The sequence below is a fragment of the Dermacentor silvarum genome, chromosome 4 (assembly GCF_013339745.2).
Source record: "Dermacentor silvarum isolate Dsil-2018 chromosome 4, BIME_Dsil_1.4, whole genome shotgun sequence".
NCBI lineage: Eukaryota > Metazoa > Arthropoda > Arachnida > Ixodida > Ixodidae > Dermacentor > Dermacentor silvarum.
Genome location: NC_051157.2, coordinates 185,404,255 through 185,429,586, shown reverse-complemented (window position 1 = coordinate 185,429,586; position 25,332 = coordinate 185,404,255). Strand labels below are relative to the sequence as shown.

General features: G+C 46.0%; 2 protein-coding genes across 2 annotated transcripts; both read right to left on the bottom strand.

Moving 5' to 3' along the window:
• Nucleotides 1-1,712: 1,712 nt before the first annotated feature.
• LOC125945077 (uncharacterized) lies at nt 1,713-11,158 on the bottom strand. Its single transcript, XM_049666645.1, has 4 exons — nt 10,868-11,158; nt 2,036-2,197; nt 1,919-1,952; nt 1,713-1,753 (listed from the first exon to the last, which is right to left on the bottom strand). Exons 1-4 carry the CDS (start codon nt 10,955-10,957, stop codon nt 1,713-1,715), a joined length of 327 nt encoding a protein of 108 aa, XP_049522602.1. The 5' UTR covers nt 10,958-11,158.
• A 4,239-nt stretch (nt 11,159-15,397) lies between these two features.
• LOC125945076 (uncharacterized) lies at nt 15,398-24,839 on the bottom strand. Its single transcript, XM_049666644.1, has 4 exons — nt 24,549-24,839; nt 15,722-15,883; nt 15,499-15,637; nt 15,398-15,438 (listed from the first exon to the last, which is right to left on the bottom strand). Exons 1-4 carry the CDS (start codon nt 24,636-24,638, stop codon nt 15,398-15,400), a joined length of 432 nt encoding a protein of 143 aa, XP_049522601.1. The 5' UTR covers nt 24,639-24,839.
• Between the last annotated feature and the right edge of the window lie 493 nt (nt 24,840-25,332).

The following is a 25,332-nucleotide window of genomic DNA, read 5'->3' as shown; positions in this document are numbered from 1 at the left end:
TGTTGCCGCGGCTAGTGTACAACGTAAAAAATGCTTTTCAAGTCATTGTGGGTAGCATTGGGTTTATGGGCGTACCGTAACAACCGGAATATAGGTCGAACTTTTTTTCAAAAAAACCATTGCGATAAGTCGACCCTCGTCTTATATACCGGACATTGGCGGAAAAACTACAGAAGTCTTGCAACAGTGGGCAGATGAAGTAAACAGCTGCCTTCGCCATCGCATTCAGGCTGCTTTTTCACATTTTGTTTCAAAATGAGCGGAAGCTGACGGCAATTCCCATCGCCTTCAAGATAAAGGCGATTAAGTACGCGGAAGCCCACGGCAACCTGGCGGGTTGCCAGTTTCCGTGGGCTTCGTATCGTGCGACCATCGACCGCCATGTTTGTCAGCACCTTATCATCACGGCACGGAGCGGCATTTAAATAAATACTGTCACCATTGTGCAACCGGCTGAGTCACATTTGTTTAAAGGTAAGGGTGTCTTTCGGTACTTTTTGCCATTGAAAAAATATATATTTTTTCATTTTTAGAATTGGTTAGTTGGGGGGTTGACCTATATCCGGTTCGACCTATAGTCCGGTTTTTACGGTAGTTGATTTATGATCGCCTGGCTGTAACTTTTCAATTTCACTGTTGCGCGGTGACCAATTGTTTAATTATTGTTCTGGTACCTTCAGGCGCCGTTCAGGCGCCTGCACCAGATGGCGAGTGCAAACGTGCACGCGCCTACGAAATGCTGTAGACTGCAAACCGTTCTATCTAGACAGAGCGCCGCCGCCGCGCCTTCGTGTTCGCTGCCGACCTGGGCCGGCTACTCTGAGCTAACAGAAACGGCGTGAAAGACGCCCGTGTAGACGCGGCGCAGTGGACTTCACTTGGGATACACACTGCAGACAGATCGCGCACGCTGAAGCTTCTACAAGGAATGTCCCGGTGTTGCAGAAAGCGTGACAAAATTTGCTAGAAATCAGCCGGTCTCCCAGTGATTTAATGTTTCAGTGACGTGCGTGGAAACTGACGATATCTCGACCCAACGCTTTTCATTTATAATATATATATATATATATATATATATATATATATATATATATATATGTTAACACGCGTACAGTAGTTTTGTAAAGACAGTAGGTACTGTTTCTGCATAGTCGTATATGCTAATAAAGGAGTGTTTACTAATATTGTAGTGAGGAAGCAGCAACAAATGTACTCGATCGTGGCCATATAGAAAAGATATACGTTTCCACCGTGCTTAATTTGGCAATGACGCATTAGTCACCGTATAGGTCTCAAAACCAATCTGTATCCGGCAAAATAAAGAAATAAAACAATCGAATAAACAAGGAATAAACGACGCATCCGTAGTCACGCTGCATGCGTAAATCCACGCGATAAGTCCGTTTTAAGCGGCGGTATCTATTCAGTGGCATTGAAGCCCTCCCTGGTGTACGGCACTACGACGCGAAACTCTCTCTCAAAAGCCGGAGACGTAAAAATACAGTTTAAATGCTCGCGACGCCCGCCGGCTACGTACTTTCAAGTACGGCGGGGCGGCGAAGTCAGCCCAGACTACCCCTGCTGCCACGTTAGGCAAAGCGGCAGCAACTCGAGAGCCGTCGCTTCGTGCGCGGCGCATTGGCGGAGCGGTGCCGTTGGGCCACCTCTGCTATTCTACCACCGTGGTCTGCGGTTCGAGGGGAGTTTTTCGATCAGATGAAATCAGCTGGTTTCCCACTTGAGTGCATCATGGCTGAAATATAACATTGCAACATTATTTACAATGACCAGGGCTTAATAAAAAATAACTCGCCTTCGACATCATAATTCCGAGGATGTCGAAGAGGTTATCGACGATGATGTCATTGAAGCGAGCCCGACACCGCACCTTTTCAATGATGGAGATAAAGACACTCACCAAGGGCCAACAGACCAGCAGGCCCCAACCACACCTGCGGATAAACAGATTGCTTAAACTGGCTTGGTTGACAGATTTGAGAGTTCATCTAACCTACATTACTACTGATGTTCTCACCTCTAGTTCAAAGCTCATCAAGTATCCAAAGACGCTGGTCATGTACGCATTTGGCGTGCCGGCAAAGAAGCGTGGATTGGAGAAGGCATAGGCTGGTAGTGGGGTGCCCACCGTAAGACGGTCGGCTGTCGGTATCACCGGGTGGACCGATATGTCTGACTCCTGCAAGAGGTGGCACAGGAAAGAGCAACAACCATCCTAGAGCACCGGCAAAAGACGTACTTGAAACTTAATGGGTTTATGGTGTAGAGAATCAGGAGAGCGTGAAATAAAGTTCACGTTCACGCTCTTGCCAGAAGCTCTTCAGACAGGAAAAACTGATGGTGAATATATGCCTCACGGTTCTATACTTGGCAATGATTTGTGTCTCTAAACGTACCTGAGAGCTGGAAGAGCGTCAACGCAATAATAATTCATAACAAACATCTAATAGGAAATTGATGTACTATGCTTCTTAAGCTTGAGTTCAAAATTCAACAATGAGGCGATTTCGGATTTAAGCAGGGGTACACTTCTCTTCATGCAACCAGCTAAAATAATACACCAGCTTTACTAAGTGATATTCAGCAATGCAGCGCATTTATGTCGTAAAATCAGATAATTGAGATGTCTGAAGAATACAACCAGTCCTCTTATGTACTCTTCAAGCGCCCCTAATCTACCCAGAGGTCCAAATTTAGTTCTGGTGTTGCAGTTGTGCACGAGTCTACAACGAACACGTAGCCGCGAGAATTTTTTGAAATGGTGCCGTAATAGCGGAGTACACGTGTTTGATGATCGAAACACGGCCTTCGCTCGTTTCGCTCTTTCCTTCGCTACTCTCCTCGTCAGCTGGTCTCCCCTCCTAGCCGAGTGCTTCTCAAAATATCACGTGACATACGTCCTCGCCGACGCGCTTCTCAAAACACTGCCTACTTCCGGTTAAGGCACGCCCACGCTAGCGGCACATATACCGGCGGTATCGTCGTTCGACGGCAACCGACAGTGTAGCTGGCAACACTGCAAACTCTGGGACAGCGAAAGACTACAAAAGCCCGCACACCATACAGTCACTTCGGGATCTGGCGCCGCCATGGCTGCCGGAAACTTACGGTATGTATTTCATCAGGTTAGTTATTTTTATCTCCCTGTACAAGGTAGACCATTTAAAAAATCGGCGTCAGATCCCATTGCTGTACTGTGCATAATGTTTTGCTATACATGTCTGCTCTGTGCACAAATGCTGCTGCGTGCACTCATATGCTCAAAACGCTTTTGTTATCTGGAGATGTAGAGCAAAATCCGGGCGCTCTAACACCCCAACAAGAAAAGCAGATGTTTGACGTCATCATGACTATACCGTCACTGCAGCAATCTCAGTCTGCAATTCTTGATGAATCAAGCTCTATTCGAGCAAATCACGAAGCTTATAACAAAAAATAGCAGAGGAAATCCACTCAGTACGAACAGAGCAACATGCTCTTGAGCGGCAATTGGCAGAAGTAAACGAGAGAATAACACGCGTAGAAAATAACGCATCGCAAGATGTTGAAGGCAAGAAGTAATATGAGCAGCTGACCGCCCAAACCGAAATACCAAACCGGTTTATATATTCCAAGTATCGTGCAACTGACTCTCCTACTCGTCTGATGAAAAAACACGGTATTTCAACGCTGCAAATCCGAAGGAAAATGCTCAGGCTAAAATTCCTCTTTTTACTCAAAAACAACAAGCTATCCCTTAAACCTGACTCCTACCTCAAGCCTTCCACAGCACGGCTGTCAAGAAATAGGCACCACGAATCACTTACACCCTACTACGCGAGAACTAACATCTTCAAGTACTCTTTCTTTCCTCGAACCATAACAGACTGGAACCAGTTACCTTCATCACACATTGCAAGCCTTGATGCCATTCAACAAACTGTTTGCTGATATGTATTTCTGTGTACATCTCTATGTTATGCCCCTCCTGCCTGGGCCCTTCAATGGGCCTGCAGTATGTTATAAATAAAAAAAAAAAATAAAATAAAAAATACTTGTGGGCGTATGCAGGGCAATACAGGATAGCCAGGATGAAAAGTAGGTCTCGCAGAAATAATCTGATATTTTATGACCTTCCAGACACTGAGAATGAAACGTGGGCGCAATCAGAGCAAAAACTAATTTTTTCTGTTCTAGTAACTTAAAGCTTGATTTTGGCCCTGAGGCTATTGAACGTGCTCACAGATTAGGCCGTTATGCAGCGATGAAAAAAAGGCCCGTAATAGTGAAGTTTCTATCATTTAAGGACAAGGAACGTGCGTTGAAAACCTCTCGAAAGCTAAAGGGAATCGAGTTCGGAATAAGCGAAGACTATTCGCCCAAAATGAGGCTAGAGAGGCAAAAATTGATAAAGTACGCCAAAGAGAAGGGCGGCGACTTTAGGCTTCGTTTCAACAAATTATTCATGAATGGCCAAACCTTCTTGTACAACAGCGCCACAGATAACGTTGTGCCTATCCTTAGATAGCCACGATCGCGGAATGTCGTACCGCCTAAAAAAGAAGCTCGGAAATGTGAACTAACATCCATTGCAGTTAACTGTCGCAGTTTGAAAAACAAGAAAACAGAGTTCGTCTCGTTATTGGAAATGACTAAACCACATATAGTTTTCGGCACTGAATCATAGCTCGATAACACCATCGCAGATCATGAATTTTTTCCGTTGACCTATACAGTGTATCGAAAGGACCGCACGACTCATGGCGGTGGTGTTTTCGTACTGATTCACGACAGTCTTAGTAGTATCCACATCGATACTGATAGTGACTTGTGTGAAACTGTTTGGTGCAAGTTAATTCTGAGTAATGGCTCCACTGTGGCTGTTGGTTCGTTTTATAGGCCTCCTGGCAATGTAACACCACAACCATTGTTTACCTTAAGCAATATTTTGTCATCTCTCGACACAACTTATGTAATGCTTGCTGGCGATTTTAACCTGCCAGATGTGGTGTGGAACTCATTCAAACCAGTAGTCCACAGTGAGTCTTTGCTGCATAGAGCTATCAAGGAAATCACGAATGTTCACCAGCTATATCAGATCGTGACAGCCCCTACGAGGGTCTGCAGTACTAGAGCAAATGTGTTAGACTTATTCTTTTGCAATGATCGAAGCCTTGCATCTTCTGTTGTTACAGTGCCGGGAATTAGTGATCATGACGTTGTAGTTGTTAAAATGTGTTGTGCTGTAGCACAACGACAAACTTCAGCGCCACGCAAAGTGTTTTTTATGAAAGAGGGGACTATGCCTCCATTTCAAGGAATCTTGACGCTCAGTTTTCCGAGTTTCAAGAATTTTGTTTGTGTTCTGACGTGAACACTATGTGGAATGTACTGAAGAGAAAACTGTTATCGCTAACACAAACTTTCGTCCCATTGCGAATCCTATCTGCCAAACGCCGAGATGTGTGATAATCTGTGTGTGATAGCCTTGGCTGAACAAGGAAATTCGAACCCTCATAAATAAAAGAGATAGTCTATACCGTAAATATTGCCAGATGACAGACGCTGAAGCGTACATGCAGATGAAAAAACTTGGAAAGAAGATAGCCAAATATTTGCGCGAGGCAGAGGGTGCATATTTAAGTAACTGAAGTAATAAAGTGAAAACCAACTCTAAGCTTGTCTGGCAATACGTTAAAAGAAAGACTAAATCTCACAGCGCTATACCAGATATAATTGATGGTAATAAATACATTTCCGCTAATGCGAGCAAAGCTGATTGTTTTAACCGGTATTTTCAAACGGTGTTTTCAGTGTCGTCAGCTGTTCAAACTGCAACATACAACATAGGAGCGTTATCAGAAATGGCAGAGTTAGAGGTTTCTGAACAGGGTGTTGCATTCCTTCTAAAGAACCTTACAGCAACTTCAGCATCAGGTCCAGACCAGGTTTCGAACTTCATTCTCAAAAACTGTGCTGCTTCCATTAGCCCGTTTCTCACAGCTGTGTTCAGAAAATCTTTATCGCAAGGGGCATTACCTGATGACTGGAAACGAGCAAATGTCATTCCCATCTACAAGAATGGTGACAAAGCGAGAACTTGTAATTATCGGCCTATTTCTTTAACATGCGTGTCCTGTAAAACCCTTGAGCATATAATTTATACAAATTTAATAAACCACCTTCAGGCTAACAACTTTTTCTGTCCTACACAGCATGGTTTTAGAAAAGGATTTTCCTGTGACACGCAACTAATAGAATTTACACATGACATCGCTGCAACGTTAAATTCTGGTGGCCAAATGGACTGTATTTTCCTCGATTTCAGCAACGCTTTTGACACTGTAACACACTCGCTCCTTTTGCTAAAATTATCGTGCCTTAACATATCGGCTAACACACTTGCATGGTTACAAGCCTATCTTTCATGCCGAAAACAATGCACCGTTCTTGATGGCGCGTCATCATCACATGTATCTGTCTTATCGGGCGTGCCACAAGGCTCCGTTCTGGGGCCGCTTCTTTTTTTGATTTATATCAATGATCTTGCTGAATGTGTGACCAGTCATGTCAGGTTGTATGCAGATGACTGCTGCATATCTCGCGATATTAAATGTACAAAGGATTTGGAACAACTGCAAAAAGACCTCGACTCAGTATTAGCGTGGTGTAGCAAATGAAAAATGAAGCTTAACGTGTCAAAGTGCAGTGTCGTTAGGTTTACGAAAAAAAAAGCAGCCTCTACTTACAGATTACTGCATGGAACAGACCCCACTACGTGTTGTTACGGAATATACGTACCTAGGGGTCGTCATTAACAGCACACTGTCCTGGAATGACCATGTTCATAGGGTATCAGCAAAAGCCAGCCGCGTTTTAAACTTTCTACGACGCAATTTCAGGAAAGCACCTTCCGTTCTTAAGGAAACTCTATACGTATCAAATGTACGCCCAATATTGGAATACGCCTGCACCACCTGGGACCCAGCATCTGAAGTAAATATCGATGAACTGGAGCGTGTCCAGAAACGTGCCGCCCGGTTTGTGACGGGCAATTACAACTTCACGAGAAGCTCAAGCGAAATTGTCAACGCATTGGGATGGCCCTTACTTTCATCAAGACGTAAATATCTCAGATTATGTCTCTTCTATAACATATTACACGACAAAACAGCGATCAATAAACATAATTACATAAAGTCACCTAGCTACATTTCATCACGAAGGGACCATCCTTTGAAAGTACGCGAATATATGTGCCGAACAAACGCTTTTGAAAATGCATTTTTCGCTAGAACAATACATGAGTGAAATAGCCTTCCGGGGCGGATTGTTACGTCCCCACTCACTGTCTTTCCTGAACTTTTAAAAGAGCATGTGTTGACATAGGTTTTTTTTTTTCGCTGTTTTTTTGATGTCATAGGCAATTGTCCTGCCTATGTATTCTTACCATATATCGGATGCTGTGGAAACTGTTGCGTATTGTATTGCATGATGTCATTTATGTATTTTTGTATAGCAAACCCCCCTACAACAATGCCCCTAGAGGGCGCTGTAGTACATGTATAAATAAATACATAAAAATAAATAAAAACCGGCCTCCTGTGCCGTAGAACGTCTGCCGCGCGAGGTGTCCAAAGTAGACGGCAGTTCGACCGGCTACCCCCCCCCCCCCCCCCCCCCGCTGCACGATCAACGGTCCAATCGACGACCGCGAAGCTCCGCACCTCCGCCACCGGCAACGAAAACATCGGCTGCAGCTCAGCTGCAGTGCACGGCTACCGACGGGAGACGACCGGCTCGGCTGTGCCCGCATCGCAGCCGACGGCGCCTCTAATATCAGCGTATTTTTCTTTTGTGTGCAATTATTGCGAAGAGCGATAACAACGATAACAAAGTATTGTGGCTTGTGAGCGTCGGTAATTCATTTCGAAGCGCCGTCCGCTTTAGCTTTGAAGGGAACCGAAAAGGCCTAGCGACGATTTTGGCGACGTCGAGCGATCAGCGGCGGTGAGAGAGAGAGAGTAAACTTTAATGGGGAAAGGCAAAAAAACAAGGAAAATGTGGGTGGAGCCCCTAGTCCAGGGCCCCACTGGCTTGAGCGGCTCGCTGGGCTTGGTCCAGGAGAGCCAGCTGACTGTCCTGTTCCTCGTCCGCAAGCCATGCCTCCCACTGCCTTAGAAAGTGTTGTTTAGTAAATTTGTGTGTGTTCGCTTGTGGAGGTCTTCTCGCGCATATGAGTGTGATGTGTGGCAATGTAGGCTTTTCGCCACACCACGGACATTTGTCTGCGTACGCTTCGCCGACAAATGTCCGTGGTGGGGCGATGAGGCTGCCGCACAAATGAGTCCCGGTCTCATTCTCTCTACGTACGACAAGGAAATCTCGCCGTCCGCGAGCAAAACCACGGTCGAACGGCGGCCCGCGAATGGCAAACGGCGTGCGACGAATTAACGTGCCGGTAACGTGGACGTGGATTCAGCGCTTCAAGGCTACCCGCTGTTGCTGCGGTGCCGCCCCGTGTTATGCGAAGCGTGCCGCTATAGACCCTGTGCTGCGCACTCGTCTAGAAAGGCCAACACTGTCTCACTCTGTTCACGCAGCTAATCAGACCGCTAAGCACAACTGTGTTGGAACGCGGGCGATTTGGCACTTGTGTTGTGGGCTGTAATTACCGATTCCCAAGGGCGCACAAGCGAGCAACACGACAAGGAAGAGCAGGGAGCGCGCGTACCTGCTAGCAGACAAACCGGAAGTCGTAGGTTCTTGTTCGACCAATGGGCACCATCCCCGACGCTGACATCACCAGATTCACCTTGCTGACATTGTGACGACCGCTGGGGTTACCGGAAAGGCCAGGAGACTAGCCTGGGTTGGTTTAGGGGCCCTTTCAGAGGTTTATGCGCAGGCGTTCAATTCTTCGGAGACACGAAAAGTCATAAAGTCATCGCAGTTGGAGTGGTCCGCAGAATTAAAGTCTGAATTACTGGTGCACGACCACGCTTTTCTGAACATGCGACTATGCTACAGCGCCACTGTTTTAATGTACCAGACAGAAATAGCATGCTTTGGCTCATAGTTCGTTAACCTGTAATTTGGAAAAAGACAACGCGATTATTCGGAGCCTTCAAAGGCCATCTACTTATAAGGGTGTCCCAGCTATCCTGCAGCACGATTTAAAAAAAAAAAGAGGAACGGCGTTACGCGAAGCAAACCTAGGGCGTATTGTTTCCAGTGCAGTGGAGTAGCCGACCGTAATTTTTTATTACTGAGATTTATTTAGCCAATTGTAATTAATTATATCACTCGAGAAGTACTGTCCTAATTATCAAAGTGTCCATGAGAAAATTGTAGAGCACCATCAAAAACTCCCGATGCAGCTTTCTATTGCTCAATACTTGCTACATAAATGGGCTTTTCCGAGTGTGAAAGGAGCCCGCGAATACACGTAGAAGAGCCGCGCGACTGCTAACGTTATATTTTATAACGTTACGACGGCGCCCCTGGCCAGCGGCATTTACGCTTTGTTCGAAAACTGAATTAGGACGCCTTCGACCTAAAGGTTGCAAACATAGGCAAAATTTTCGTATTGCAACAATATTAAAAAAAGATAGTCTATCCAACACTCAATTCGAACCTCGAAGTCACTTCGAAGTCACCCCGAAGTCAATTCAATTACCTCGAAGTCATGAACGCAATGCTTTCGAGCGTCGCCACAGCGCTACGATCCGCAATTACACAGATTCTGTACAGGCTGCTGCTACTCCGTTATCATAGTGTTGTGGCTATAGTGAGGGGCAACTGTAGTGTCACTACAGTATAGCTAGGTCACTGTAACTATAAGCAGTATTGATGTTACGTCATATACGCCATATTGTAGTCTTGTCGACAGCTTTGTTGTCCACTGTGCTGCTGGAGAAAAGCAGATCTCAATAACGCGCAGCTTTTGACCGTGCCGGCTGTACGACAATATTGCGACCTCGATGGAGTCAGTGAATACTTATAGTCATTTCCTTATTAAAAACCCCCTTTCAGTTTCGCTCACACTTTTAATGTTGTGAAGAAGGCAGTAACAGGTTTGTGGCTAGATGTTACAATACAACAATAAATAAATCAGATTGATCATCCTAAGAAAATGCATGTCAAAGGATCCGCAATTGCGTGAAAACGCTGCGACATCATTAGGAGGATTGATTTTTAAGTTCGCATCCGGTGTTAACGTTTCAAGTTCAGATATTATTGTGATCTACTTTCATTCCGCGTACCACGTGCACATTTTAGCAGCGCGGCCAGACCCTGTCACTGCTGCGTTGCTTTTACTTTAAATCTAAGTCGATAGTGCGCACATAAAGTAAAGCAGAGTATTTCTCGATTTTGAAGCAAATCGTAAAGCTTGTACTTGTTGGTGATGGTTCAAATAGAAGGCCTAAACATCCTATTTTATGCTTTCTATTAAAACACATTTTATACAGAATATAGCTCTGTCTTTTTTGTGTCCCGCCTAAATTTATCTTTCGTAATTTTTTGATGAGAGCTTTTCTCTACATGTGGCATGCTGTCTAAAGATTAATTATTTTGCCGAAGACAGACTGGCTTGCGGATATCTTACGTTAACTTCCTCCGTTTGCGAAGTCCAGTGTTGTAAACCATTTTTTTTTTATTTCGAGTGGTTGATTCAAATATATGTAACTTGCCTTTAGCTCCGCTTTATCAGAGTCTGTCGAGCATGGGATGGCGATGCCGAGCGTCAAAACCGCATTAAAGATACCATCTAGCTATCACTTATATATAGAGTGCGAATTGCATCTATTTCGATGAGTGCATTGCGTGTGTTGCAACGAGCACATTGTAGGCCAGTGCGAAGACTCACATTTCGCTCGAGCATACCCAGTGGACCACCCCATTCTCCGGTGGGACGTCGACTGGACCAGATCTGCTCGTCCGTCGTATGAAGCTCCATACTGCAGTATGGTCAGTGGAGCGAAGCGATTAGCGCACCCTCGTTCTTGTCATTCGTTCGTATCGCGTCCAAAACGTATCAACGCGTTATCAAATACACCTGACAACTGATGAAGCCATGAGAAAATTTAAGGCTTTATGTTATCTGCCCCATACGCAAAGTACAAATCTGAATTGCCTCACATCCCACATTGCTTTTGAATCTCATAAGATCGCATATAACGTTATTCATAAAGCCCTAACAATTTGTGGAACAGTTGTACTCTGGTGGCTAGCAATCTTACACCGAGGTTCTCGTTTTTTGTCAAATCGTCAGTCGCACACAAAGAACGTCCTTTGTTGCCGTCCTAAGGGCACGTTCACACTGGGGAATCTGGCGTCTACATCGAACGGAATTCTCCTGCCGCCGAAATTCGCGCCGGTCACACTGCTTGCCCACCGCGCCGCCGGAACGCGATACAGCGCCATCTGCGGTGTAAAGCGCTAACCTCCAAACAAGCGCCGGATATACCGGATGTGCCCGCAGCCTCGAAACTGCGCAGTTATCTCCGCTCGTGTAGAGTTCGCGTGGTTTTATTTTTGCGCAACGACAATGAACCCTAATCAAGAAGAGGCAGTACTGCTAGGCTTGTTGGCCAGCACCTTTCTGGCGATGCATGACGCGCAGAAGCATTCGCAGAAGAGACAACGCCAGCGGCGATGGTGTGTTCATGCTGCTTTGCAAAAGCGCGAAAAGCTTGGTCACGACACCAAACTACTACCCCTTCTGCGAGATCGCGACGTGGAGTACTACAGAGAGTAAATTCAGATGTATTGTTATTCGTGATAACAAATATTAAGTTTCGGACCCATTCGATCAGCATTTACGAAGTCGCGACAGACACGACTGCGACAACGCGCGCGCGTCCGACTCGGCCGCCATCTTCGAAATTCTTACTCGCGCTCCGATTGGTCCGCGGTGAGGGAATCCGGCGGCAGCTGCCGCAAAAATGTCACAGTTTCGCCCTAAGGGCGAAGCAATGAATGCGATAGCAACACAGCAATGTCATACGAAGTAAGGTGAGCGGCTTTGGTAGCAACAACACGCAGAACTGTTGTCGACGCCATCGGCGTTTTGCCCGCGTTAGCTCAAAATGCGTGCGGCGTTGGTGACTGTTGCTGGAGCCTCTGATATAAATAGGCACTTGGTGCCGCAGCTAAACGTCGCCTCCCTTCCCTCCCCCTCCCCCACGGCCTCTCGCGCGTCCGAAGAAGGCGCGTTTGCTCTACATATATGGTGATTGTAAAGGAGAAAAGAGACGCCTACTTCTGCAGCCCTTAAGCGAGCACGGCGCAGAACGCGCGTTTGTTCTCCGCCGTGCGTTCACTCCCCGTGAAAGACGCGCCCCTCGCGCCCTTTCACTCGCACATACAGCGTTCGGCGCGCGGCGACGATTTCATCTCCAAATGACGTCATACGGAACCTCACGGCGACGGCGACGGCGACGGCGACGGCGACGCCGACGGCAGAAATCTGCTTTTGAGTGTCCATATAATTGCTATCGCAATAAAATTCGTCCGAGACCGATCGGCGCGGAAAGGGCTATTCCGGCGGATCTCGCCGCCGCCGAACTGGGTTCCGCGCCGCTGCAGACGCCGAATGTCTCAGTGTGAACGCGCCCTAAGTGTAGATGGGAAAATAGGCATTGCAGCCTATTTAAAGCGTTGGCAATTTATCCGTCCGCATGCTCACGCAGCATGCATGCGAAGAAGGAAGGAACCAGAACGGATTGCAGGGAATGCAAGGTTAACTCATCCTTCTATAGAACTCCACAACTTGGCCCTCGTTTAGGCAGTCCGGCAACAGCTATTCATTTTTATTGGGTCAATATAAGAGCATATGCGGGTGTATGTATTATTCCGCACACGGCCATTGCCTGCTGACTTGTGGTGGTGTCCCTGATAGTTGTTACTTCGGGACCTCTGATTACTCCGAGTACTGGATATCCGAAAAGTAACTGCGCAGTGGAACTTGTGGTCGTGGATGCCGTGGATGCCGTGGAAGCAGGGACGTGTTAGCATTGACGTGTCGCGATTAAAAAGCAGATTCTTAAGCGCGATGCATGCAAACCACGGTAGCGCATCGGAAGCGGTGCATGATTTAACAACCCATGCTCTGGGGGCACCATCTCGTGGCTTTCGACATCAAGTGCGTCAGCCGTAAGTCCTCCCTGAACACACCACCACATATTCTAGTTCACCATAGTGTAAGCGAAGATGGCGACGCATTGGTCTGGGGGACCTCAAAGAAAAGCCCATAATAACTGGATAACAAGAAATTCAAGATAGATTCAATTGTCTTGTGGTTTTGATATTCAAATGTAGTGGTCTGCAGCATGGTGGTAGAATAGGAGAGGTGGCCAAAAGAGTGCCGCAGGCGCGTTGCCGAACCTCTCGAGTTTCTACAGCGGTCGCCAGGGGGCGACAGGGGTTTTATGGGCTCAAAGATGTGCATCGCAAGCTTTCGCTGTCCTGTAAAAGGTCTGTTATTGTCGCAAATGTTGTGGCTTTCAAACGTTGTTTATGTTTTAATACCTTGTAGAGGCTGTCTGCCGGCCTTTCCCACAAAAATGTGGGCATCAGGTTCTATGGAGCTTAAATATTTCTAATAGGCGCGAGTAATCTCGACAAGACTGACACATAGTGCCGATCGCAAGGGACTAGCGTGTATTTTTCTAGAAACATGAAAAATGTTGCCGCGGCTAGTGTACAACGTAAAAAAATGCTTTTCAAGTCATTGTGGGTAGCATTGGGTTTATGGGCGTACCGTAACAACCGGAATATAGGTCGAACTTTTTTTTCAAAAAACCATTGCGATAAGTCGACCCTCGTCTTATATACCGGACATTGGCGGAAAAACTACAGAAGTCTTGCAACAGTGGGCAGATGAAGTAAACAGCTGCCTTCGCCATCGCATTCAGGCTGCTTTTTCACATTTTGTTTCAAAATGAGCGGAAGCTGACGGCAATTCACCATCGCCTTCAAGATAAAGGCGATTAAGTACGCGGAAGCCCACGGCAACCTGGCGGGTTGCCAGTTTCCGTGGGCTTCGTATCGTGCGACCATCGACCGCCATGTTTGTCAGCACCTTATCATCACGGCACGGAGCGGCATTTAAATAAATACTGTCACCATTGTGCAACCGGCTGAGTCACATTTGTTTAAAGGTAAGGGTGTCTTTCGGTACTTTTGCCATTGAAAAATATATATATTTTTTTCATTTTTAGAATTGGTTAGTTGGGGGGTTGACCTATATTCCGGTTCGACCTATAGTCCGGTTTTTACGGTAGTTGATTTATGATCGCCTGGCTGTAACTTTTCAATTTCACTGTTGCGCGGTGACCAATTGTTTAATTATTGTTCTGGTACCTTCAGGCGCCGTTCAGGCGCCTGCACCAGATGGCGAGTGCAAACGTGCACGCGCCTACGAAATGCTGTAGACTGCAAACCGTTCTATCTAGACAGAGCGCCGCCGCCGCGCCTTCGTGTTCGCTGCCGACCTGGGCCGGCTACTCTGAGCTAACAGAAACGGCGTGAAAGACGCCCGTGTAGACGCGGCGCAGTGGACTTCACTTGGGATACACACTGCAGACAGATCGCGCACGCTGAAGCTTCTACAAGGAATGTCCCGGTGTTGCAGAAAGCGTTGACAAAATTTGCTAGAAATCAGCCGGTCTCCCAGTGATTTAATGTTTCAGTGACGTGCGTGGAAACTGACGATATCTCGACCCAACGCTTTTCATTTATAATATATATATATATATATATATATATATATATATATATATGTTAACACGCGTACAGTAGTTTTGTAAAGACAGTAGGTACTGTTTCTGCATAGTCGTATATGCTAATAAAGGAGTGTTTACTAATATTGTAGTGAGGAAGCAGCAACAAATGTACTCGATCGTGGCCATATAGAAAAGATATACGTTTCCACCGTGCTTAATTTGGCAATGACGCATTAGTCACCGTATAGGTCTCAAAACCAATCTGTATCCGGCAAAATAAAGAAATAAAACAATCGAATAAACAAGGAATAAACGACGCATCCGTAGTCACGCTGCATGCGTAAATCCACGCGATAAGTCCGTTTTAAGCGGCGGTATCTATTCAGTGGCATTGAAGCCCTCCCTGGTGTACGGCACTACGACGCGAAACTCTCTCTCAAAAGCCGGAGACGTAAAAATACAGTTTAAATGCTCGCGACGCCCGCCGGCTACGTACTTTCAAGTACGGCGGGGCGGCGAAGTCAGCCCAGACTACCCCTGCTGCCACGTTAGGCAAAGCGGCAGCAACTCGAGAGCCGTCGCTTCGTGCGCGGCGCATTGGCGGAGCGGTGCCGTTGGGCCACCTCTGCTATTCTACCACCGTGGTCTGCGGTTCGAGGGGAGTTTTTCGATCAGATGAAATCAGCTGGTTTCCCACTTGAGTGCATCATGGCTGAAATATAACATTGCAACATTATTTACAATGACCAGGGCTTAATAAAAAATAACTCGCCTTCGAACATCATAATTCCGAGGATGTCGAAGAGGTTATCGACGATGATGTCATTGAAGCGAGCCCGACACCGCACCTTTTCAATGATGGAGATAAAGACACTCACCAAGGGCCAACAGACCAGCAGGCCCAACCACACCTGCGGATAAACAGATTGCTTAAAACTGGCTTGGTTGACAGATTTGAGAGTTCATCTAACCTACATTACTACTGATGTTCTCACCTCTAGTTCAAAGCTCATCAAGTATCCAAAGACGCTGGTCATGTACGCATTTGGCGTGCCGGCAAAGAAGCGTGGATTGGAGAAGGCATAGGCTGGTAGTGGGGTGCCCACCGTAAGACGGTCGGCTGTCGGTATCACCGGGTGGACCGATATGTCTGACTCCTGCAAGAGGTGGCACAGGAAAGAGCAACAACCATCCTAGAGCACCGGCAAAAGACGTACTTGAAACTTAATGGGTTTATGGTGTAGAGAATCAGGAGAGCGTGAAATAAAGTTCACGTTCACGCTCTTGCCAGAAGCTCTTCAGACAGGAAAAACTGATGGTGAATATATGCCTCACGGTTCTATACTTGGCAATGATTTGTGTCTCTAAACGTACCTGAGAGCTGGAAGAGCGTCAACGCAATAATAATTCATAACAAACATCTAATAGGAAATTGATGTACTATGCTTCTTAAGCTTGAGTTCAAAATTCAACAATGAGGCGATTTCGGATTTAAGCAGGGGTACACTTCTCTTCATGCAACCAGCTAAAATAATACACCAGCTTTACTAAGTGATATTCAGCAATGCAGCGCATTTATGTCGTAAAATCAGATAATTGAGATGTCTGAAGAATACAACCAGTCCTCTTATGTACTCTTCAAGCGCCCCTAATCTACCCAGAGGTCCAAATTTAGTTCTGGTGTTGCAGTTGTGCACGAGTCTACAACGAACACGTAGCCGCGAGAATTTTTTGAAATGGTGCCGTAATAGCGGAGTACACGTGTTTGATGATCGAAACACGGCCTTCGCTCGTTTCGCTCTTTCCTTCGCTACTCTCCTCGTCAGCTGGTCTCCCCTCCTAGCCGAGTGCTTCTCAAAATATCACGTGACATACGTCCTCGCCGACGCGCTTCTCAAAACACTGCCTACTTCCGGTTAAGGCACGCCCACGCTAGCGGCACATATACCGGCGGTATCGTCGTTCGACGGCAACCGACAGTGTAGCTGGCAACACTGCAAACTCTGGGACAGCGAAAGACTACAAAAGCCCGCACACCATACAGTCACTTCGGGATCTGGCGCCGCCATGGCTGCCGGAAACTTACGGTATGTATTTCATCAGGTTAGTTATTTTTATCTCCCTGTACAAGGTAGACCATTTAAAAAATCGGCGTCAGATCCCATTGCTGTACTGTGCATAATGTTTTGCTATACATGTCTGCTCTGTGCACAAATGCTGCTGCGTGCACTCATATGCTCAAAACGCTTTTGTTATCTGGAGATGTAGAGCAAAATCCGGGCGCTCTAACACCCCAACAAGAAAAGCAGATGTTTGACGTCATCATGACTATACCGTCACTGCAGCAATCTCAGTCTGCAATTCTTGATGAATCAAGCTCTATTCGAGCAAATCACGAAGCTTTATAACAAAAAATAGCAGAGGAAATCCACTCAGTACGAACAGAGCAACATGCTCTTGAGCGGCAATTGGCAGAAGTAAACGAGAGAATAACACGCGTAGAAAATAACGCATCGCAAGATGTTGAAGGCAAGAAGTAATATGAGCAGCTGACCGCCCAAACCGAAATACCAAACCGGTTTATATATTCCAAGTATCGTGCAACTGACTCTCCTACTCGTCTGATGAAAAAACACGGTATTTCAACGCTGCAAATCCGAAGGAAAATGCTCAGGCTAAAATTCCTCTTTTTACTCAAAAACAACAAGCTATCCCTTAAACCTGACTCCTACCTCAAGCCTTCCACAGCACGGCTGTCAAGAAATAGGCACCACGAATCACTTACACCCTACTACGCGAGAACTAACATCTTCAAGTACTCTTTCTTTCCTCGAACCATAACAGACTGGAACCAGTTACCTTCATCACACATTGCAAGCCTTGATGCCATTCAACAAACTGTTTGCTGATATGTATTTCTGTGTACATCTCTATGTTATGCCCCTCCTGCCTGGGCCCTTCAATGGGCCTGCAGTATGTTATAAATAAAAAAAAAAATAAAATAAAAAATACTTGTGGGCGTATGCAGGGCAATACAGGATAGCCAGGATGAAAAGTAGGTCTCGCAGAAATAATCTGATATTTTATGACCTTCCAGACACTGAGAATGAAACGTGGGCGCAATCAGAGCAAAAACTAATTTTTTCTGTTCTAGTAACTTAAAGCTTGATTTTGGCCCTGAGGCTATTGAACGTGCTCACAGATTAGGCCGTTATGCAGCGATGAAAAAAAGGCCCGTAATAGTGAAGTTTCTATCATTTAAGGACAAGGAACGTGCGTTGAAAACCTCTCGAAAGCTAAAGGGAATCGAGTTCGGAATAAGCGAAGACTATTCGCCCAAAATGAGGCTAGAGAGGCAAAAATTGATAAAGTACGCCAAAGAGAAGGGCGGCGACTTTAGGCTTCGTTTCAACAAATTATTCATGAATGGCCAAACCTTCTTGTACAACAGCGCCACAGATAACGTTGTGCCTATCCTTAGATAGCCACGATCGCGGAATGTCGTACCGCCTAAAAAAGAAGCTCGGAAATGTGAACTAACATCCATTGCAGTTAACTGTCGCAGTTTGAAAAACAAGAAAACAGAGTTCGTCTCGTTATTGGAAATGACTAAACCACATATAGTTTTCGGCACTGAATCATAGCTCGATAACACCATCGCAGATCATGAATTTTTTCCGTTGACCTATACAGTGTATCGAAAGGACCGCACGACTCATGGCGGTGGTGTTTTCGTACTGATTCACGACAGTCTTAGTAGTATCCACATCGATACTGATAGTGACTTGTGTGAAACTGTTTGGTGCAAGTTAATTCTGAGTAATGGCTCCACTGTGGCTGTTGGTTCGTTTTATAGGCCTCCTGGCAATGTAACACCACAACCATTGTTTACCTTAAGCAATATTTTGTCATCTCTCGACACAACTTATGTAATGCTTGCTGGCGATTTTAACCTGCCAGATGTGGTGTGGAACTCATTCAAACCAGTAGTCCACAGTGAGTCTTTGCTGCATAGAGCTATCAAGGAAATCACGAATGTTCACCAGCTATATCAGATCGTGACAGCCCCTACGAGGGTCTGCAGTACTAGAGCAAATGTGTTAGACTTATTCTTTTGCAATGATCGAAGCCTTGCATCTTCTGTTGTTACAGTGCCGGGAATTAGTGATCATGACGTTGTAGTTGTTAAAATGTGTTGTGCTGTAGCACAACAACAAACTTCAGCGCCACGCAAAGTGTTTTTTATGAAAGAGGGGACTATGCCTCCATTTCAAGGAATCTTGACGCTCAGTTTTCCGAGTTTCAAGAATTTTGTTTGTGTTCTGACGTGAACACTATGTGGAATGTACTGAAGAGAAAACTGTTATCGCTAACACAAACTTTCGTCCCATTGCGAATCCTATCTGCCAAACGCCGAGATGTGTGATAATCTGTGTGTGATAGCCTTGGCTGAACAAGGAAATTCGAACCCTCATAAATAAAAGAGATAGTCTATACCGTAAATATTGCCAGATGACAGACGCTGAAGCGTACATGCAGATGAAAAAACTTGGAAAGAAGATAGCCAAATATTTGCGCGAGGCAGAGGGTGCATATTTAAGTAACTGAAGTAATAAAGTGAAAACCAACTCTAAGCTTGTCTGGCAATACGTTAAAAGAAAGACTAAATCTCACAGCGCTATACCAGATATAATTGATGGTAATAAATACATTTCCGCTAATGCGAGCAAAGCTGATTGTTTTAACCGGTATTTTCAAACGGTGTTTTCAGTGTCGTCAGCTGTTCAAACTGCAACATACAACATAGGAGCGTTATCAGAAATGGCAGAGTTAGAGGTTTCTGAACAGGGTGTTGCATTCCTTCTAAAGAACCTTACAGCAACTTCAGCATCAGGTCCAGACCAGGTTTCGAACTTCATTCTCAAAAACTGTGCTGCTTCCATTAGCCCGTTTCTCACAGCTGTGTTCAGAAAATCTTTATCGCAAGGGGCATTACCTGATGACTGGAAACGAGCAAATGTCATTCCCATCTACAAGAATGGTGACAAAGCGAGAACTTGTAATTATCGGCCTATTTCTTTAACATGCGTGTCCTGTAAAACCCTTGAGCATATAATTTATACAAATTTAATAAACCACCTTCAGGCTAACAACTTTTTCTGTCCTACACAGCATGGTTTTAGAAAAGGATTTTCCTGTGACACGCAACTAATAGAATTTACACATGACATCGCTGCAACGTTAAATTCTGGTGGCCAAATGGACTGTATTTTCCTCGATTTCAGCAACGCTTTTGACACTGTAACACACTCGCTCCTTTTGCTAAAATTATCGTGCCTTAACATATCGGCTAACACACTTGCATGGTTACAAGCCTATCTTTCATGCCGAAAACAATGCACCGTTCTTGATGGCGCGTCATCATCACATGTATCTGTCTTATCGGGCGTGCCACAAGGCTCCGTTCTGGGGCCGCTTCTTTTTTTGATTTATATCAATGATCTTGCTGAATGTGTGACCAGTCATGTCAGGTTGTATGCAGATGACTGCTGCATATCTCGCGATATTAAATGTACAAAGGATTTGGAACAACTGCAAAAAGACCTCGACTCAGTATTAGCGTGGTGTAGCAAATGAAAAATGAAGCTTAACGTGTCAAAGTGCAGTGTCGTTAGGTTTACGAAAAAAAAAGCAGCCTCTACTTACAGATTACTGCATGGAACAGACCCCACTACGTGTTGTTACGGAATATACGTACCTAGGGGTCGTCATTAACAGCACACTGTCCTGGAATGACCATGTTCATAGGGTATCAGCAAAAGCCAGCCGCGTTTTAAACTTTCTACGACGTAATTTCAGGAAAGCACCTTCCGTTCTTAAGGAAACTCTATACGTATCAAATGTACGCCCAATATTGGAATACGCCTGCACCACCTGGGACCCAGCATCTGAAGTAAATATCGATGAACTGGAGCGTGTCCAGAAACGTGCCGCCCGGTTTGTGACGGGCAATTACAACTTCACGAGAAGCTCAAGCGAAATTGTCAACGCATTGGGATGGCCCTTACTTTCATCAAGACGTAAATATCTCAGATTATGTCTCTTCTATAACATATTACACGACAAAACAGCGATCAATAAACATAATTACATAAAGTCACCTAGCTACATTTCATCACGAAGGGACCATCCTTTGAAAGTACGCGAATATATGTGCCGAACAAACGCTTTTGAAAATGCATTTTTCGCTAGAACAATACATGAGTGAAATAGCCTTCCGGGGCGGATTGTTACGTCCCCACTCACTGTCTTTCCTGAACTTTTAAAAGAGCATGTGTTGACATAGGTTTTTTTTTTTTTTCGCTGTTTTTTTGATGTCATAGGCAATTGTCCTGCCTATGTATTCTTACCATATATCGGATGCTGTGGAAACTGTTGCGTATTGTATTGCATGATGTCATTTATGTATTTTTGTATAGCAAACCCCCCTACAACAATGCCCCTAGAGGGCGCTGTAGTACATGTATAAATAAATACATAAAAATAAATAAAAACCGGCCTCCTGTGCCGTAGAACGTCTGCCGCGCGAGGTGTCCAAAGTAGACGGCAGTTCGACCGGCTCCCCCCCCCCCCCCCCGCTGCACGATCAACGGTCCAATCGACGACCGCGAAGCTCCGCACCTCCGCCACCGGCAACGAAAACATCGGCTGCAGCTCAGCTGCAGTGCACGGCTACCGACGGGAGACGACCGGCTCGGCTGTGCCCGCATCGCAGCCGACGGCGCCTCTAATATCAGCGTATTTTTCTTTTGTGTGCAATTATTGCGAAGAGCGATAACAACGATAACAAAGTATTGTGGCTTGTGAGCGTCGGTAATTCATTTCGAAGCGCCGTCCGCTTTAGCTTTGAAGGGAACCGAAAAGGCCTAGCGACGATTTTGGCGACGTCGAGCGATCAGCGGCGGTGAGAGAGAGAGAGTAAACTTTAATGGGGAAAGGCAAAAAAACAAGGAAAATGTGGGTGGAGCCCCTAGTCCAGGGCCCCACTGGCTTGAGCGGCTCGCTGGGCTTGGTCCAGGAGAGCCAGCTGACTGTCCTGTTCCTCGTCCGCAAGCCATGCCTCCCACTGCCTTAGAAAGTGTTGTTTAGTAAATTTGTGTGTGTTCGCTTGTGGAGGTCTTCTCGCGCATATGAGTGTGATGTGTGGCAATGTAGGCTTTTCGCCACACCACGGACATTTGTCTGCGTACGCTTCGCCGACAAATGTCCGTGGTGGGGCGATGAGGCTGCCGCACAAATGAGTCCCGGTCTCATTCTCTCTACGTACGACAAGGAAATCTCGCCGTCCGCGAGCAAAACCACGGTCGAACGGCGGCCCGCGAATGGCAAACGGCGTGCGACGAATTAACGTGCCGGTAACGTGGACGTGGATTCAGCGCTTCAAGGCTACCCGCTGTTGCTGCGGTGCCGCCCCGTGTTATGCGAAGCGTGCCGCTATAGACCCTGTGCTGCGCACTCGTCTAGAAAGGCCAACACTGTCTCACTCTGTTCACGCAGCTAATCAGACCGCTAAGCACAACTGTGTTGGAACGCGGGCGATTTGGCACTTGTGTTGTGGGCTGTAATTACCGATTCCCAAGGGCGCACAAGCGAGCAACACGACAAGGAAGAGCAGGGAGCGCGCGTACCTGCTAGCAGACAAACCGGAAGTCGTAGGTTCTTGTTCGACCAATGGGCACCATCCCCGACGCTGACATCACCAGATTCACCTTGCTGACATTGTGACGACCGCTGGGGTTACCGGAAAGGCCAGGAGACTAGCCTGGGTTGGTTTAGGGGCCCTTTCAGAGGTTTATGCGCAGGCGTTCAATTCTTCGGAGACACGAAAAGTCATAAAGTCATCGCAGTTGGAGTGGTCCGCAGAATTAAAGTCTGAATTACTGGTGCACGACCACGCTTTTCTGAACATGCGACTATGCTACAGCGCCACTGTTTTAATGTACCAGACAGAAATAGCATGCTTTGGCTCATAGTTCGTTAACCTGTAATTTGGAAAAAGACAACGCGATTATTCGGAGCCTTCAAAGGCCATCTACTTATAAGGGTGTCCCAGCTATCCTGCAGCACGATTTAAAAAAAAAAGAGGAACGGCGTTACGCGAAGCAAACCTAGGGCGTATTGTTTCCAGTGCAGTGGAGTAGCCGACCGTAATTTTTTATTACTGAGATTTATTTAGCCAATTGTAATTAATTATATCACTCGAGAAGTACTGTCCTAATTATCAAAGTGTCCATGAGAAAATTGTAGAGCACCATCAAAAACTCCCGATGCAGCTTTCTATTGCTCAATACTTGCTACATAAATGGGCTTTTCCGAGTGTGAAAGGAGCCCGCGAATACACGTAGAAGAGCCGCGCGACTGCTAACGTTATATTTTATAACGTTACGACGGCGCCCCTGGCCAGCGGCATTTACGCTTTGTTCGAAAACTGAATTAGGACGCCTTCGACCTAAAGGTTGCAAACATAGGCAAAATTTTCGTATTGCAACAATATTAAAAAAAGATAGTCTATCCAACACTCAATTCGAACCTCGAAGTCACTTCGAAGTCACCCCGAAGTCAATTCAATTACCTCGAAGTCATGAACGCAATGCTTTCGAGCGTCGCCACAGCGCTACGATCCGCAATTACACAGATTCTGTACAGGCTGCTGCTACTCCGTTATCATAGTGTTGTGGCTATAGTGAGGGGCAACTGTAGTGTCACTACAGTATAGCTAGGTCACTGTAACTATAAGCAGTATTGATGTTACGTCATATACGCCATATTGTAGTCTTGTCGACAGCTTTGTTGTCCACTGTGCTGCTGGAGAAAAGCAGATCTCAATAACGCGCAGCTTTTGACCGTGCCGGCTGTACGACAATATTGCGACCTCGATGGAGTCAGTGAATACTTATAGTCATTTCCTTATTAAAAACCCCCTTTCAGTTTCGCTCACACTTTTAATGTTGTGAAGAAGGCAGTAACAGGTTTGTGGCTAGATGTTACAATACAACAATAAATAAATCAGATTGATCATCCTAAGAAAATGCATGTCAAAGGATCCGCAATTGCGTGAAAACGCTGCGACATCATTAGGAGGATTGATTTTTAAGTTCGCATCCGGTGTTAACGTTTCAAGTTCAGATATTATTGTGATCTACTTTCATTCCGCGTACCACGTGCACATTTTAGCAGCGCGGCCAGACCCTGTCGCTGCTGCGTTGCTTTTACTTTAAATCTAAGTCGATAGTGCGCACATAAAGTAAAGCAGAGTATTTCTCGATTTTGAAGCAAATCGTAAAGCTTGTACTTGTTGGTGATGGTTCAAATAGAAGGCCTAAACATCCTATTTTATGCTTTCTATTAAAACACATTTTATACAGAATATAGCTCTGTCTTTTTTGTGTCCCGCCTAAATTTATCTTTCGTAATTTTTTGATGAGAGCTTTTCTCTACATGTGGCATGCTGTCTAAAGATTAATTATTTTGCCGAAGACAGACTGGCTTGCGGATATCTTACGTTAACTTCCTCCGTTTGCGAAGTCCAGTGTTGTAAACCATTTTTTTTTATTTCGAGTGGTTGATTCAAATATATGTAACTTGCCTTTAGCTCCGCTTTATCAGAGTCTGTCGAGCATGGGATGGCGATGCCGAGCGTCAAAACCGCATTAAAGATACCATCTAGCTATCACTTATATATAGAGTGCGAATTGCATCTATTTCGATGAGTGCATTGCGTGTGTTGCAACGAGCACATTGTAGGCCAGTGCGAAGACTCACATTTCGCTCGAGCATACCCAGTGGACCACCCCATTCTCCGGTGGGACGTCGACTGGACCAGATCTGCTCGTCCGTCGTATGAAGCTCCATACTGCAGTATGGTCAGTGGAGCGAAGCGATTAGCGCACCCTCGTTCTTGTCATTCGTTCGTATCGCGTCCAAAACGTATCAACGCGTTATCAAATACACCTGACAACTGATGAAGCCATGAGAAAATTTAAGGCTTTATGTTATCTGCCCCATACGCAAAGTACAAATCTGAATTGCCTCACATCCCACATTGCTTTTGAATCTCATAAGATCGCATATAACGTTATTCATAAAGCCCTAACAATTTGTGGAACAGTTGTACTCTGGTGGCTAGCAATCTTACACCGAGGTTCTCGTTTTTTGTCAAATCGTCAGTCGCACACAAAGAACGTCCTTTGTTGCCGTCCTAAGGGCACGTTCACACTGGGGAATCTGGCGTCTACATCGAACGGAATTCTCCTGCCGCCGAAATTCGCGCCGGTCACACTGCTTGCCCACCGCGCCGCCGGAATAGGGTGCCTCGATGCCAGCGCCGCCGTTCAGGGTGGTGCCAACCTTTGACCGCCCCCGCGCCGCCGCTTTCTCGCTGCGACGCCATATTGTGTCACAGCGAGCCGTTGCGATTGCTTGGTGCCGGTGCTGAGTTCGAGGCACAGTGCGCGCGGATGCTTCGCGGACGCTTCTACTTGCTAGACAAGTGTTCAGCCGCATGACTGACAAGCTATCAAGTGCATCGTGTCGACATGACGGGCTG

Excerpts from the sequence above, each read along its gene's own strand:
- LOC125945077 (XM_049666645.1), bottom strand. The coding sequence starts at position 10,957 with ATGGAGCTTCATACGACGGACGAGCAGATCTGGTCCAGTCGACGTCCC. Across the intron at positions 1,953-2,035 it reads TGATGAGCTTTGAACTAGAG|GTGTGGTTGGGGCCTGCTGG; the intron begins GTGAGAACATCA and ends GTTTATCCGCAG. Across the intron at positions 1,754-1,918 it reads TGCTGGTCTGTTGGCCCTTG|CCATGATGCACTCAAGTGGG; the intron begins GTGAGTGTCTTT and ends GTTATATTTCAG.
- LOC125945076 (XM_049666644.1), bottom strand. The coding sequence starts at position 24,638 with ATGGAGCTTCATACGACGGACGAGCAGATCTGGTCCAGTCGACGTCCC. Across the intron at positions 15,638-15,721 it reads TGATGAGCTTTGAACTAGAG|GTGTGGTTGGGCCTGCTGGT; the intron begins GTGAGAACATCA and ends GTTTATCCGCAG. Across the intron at positions 15,439-15,498 it reads CGGAATTATGATGTTCGAAG|CCATGATGCACTCAAGTGGG; the intron begins GCGAGTTATTTT and ends GTTATATTTCAG.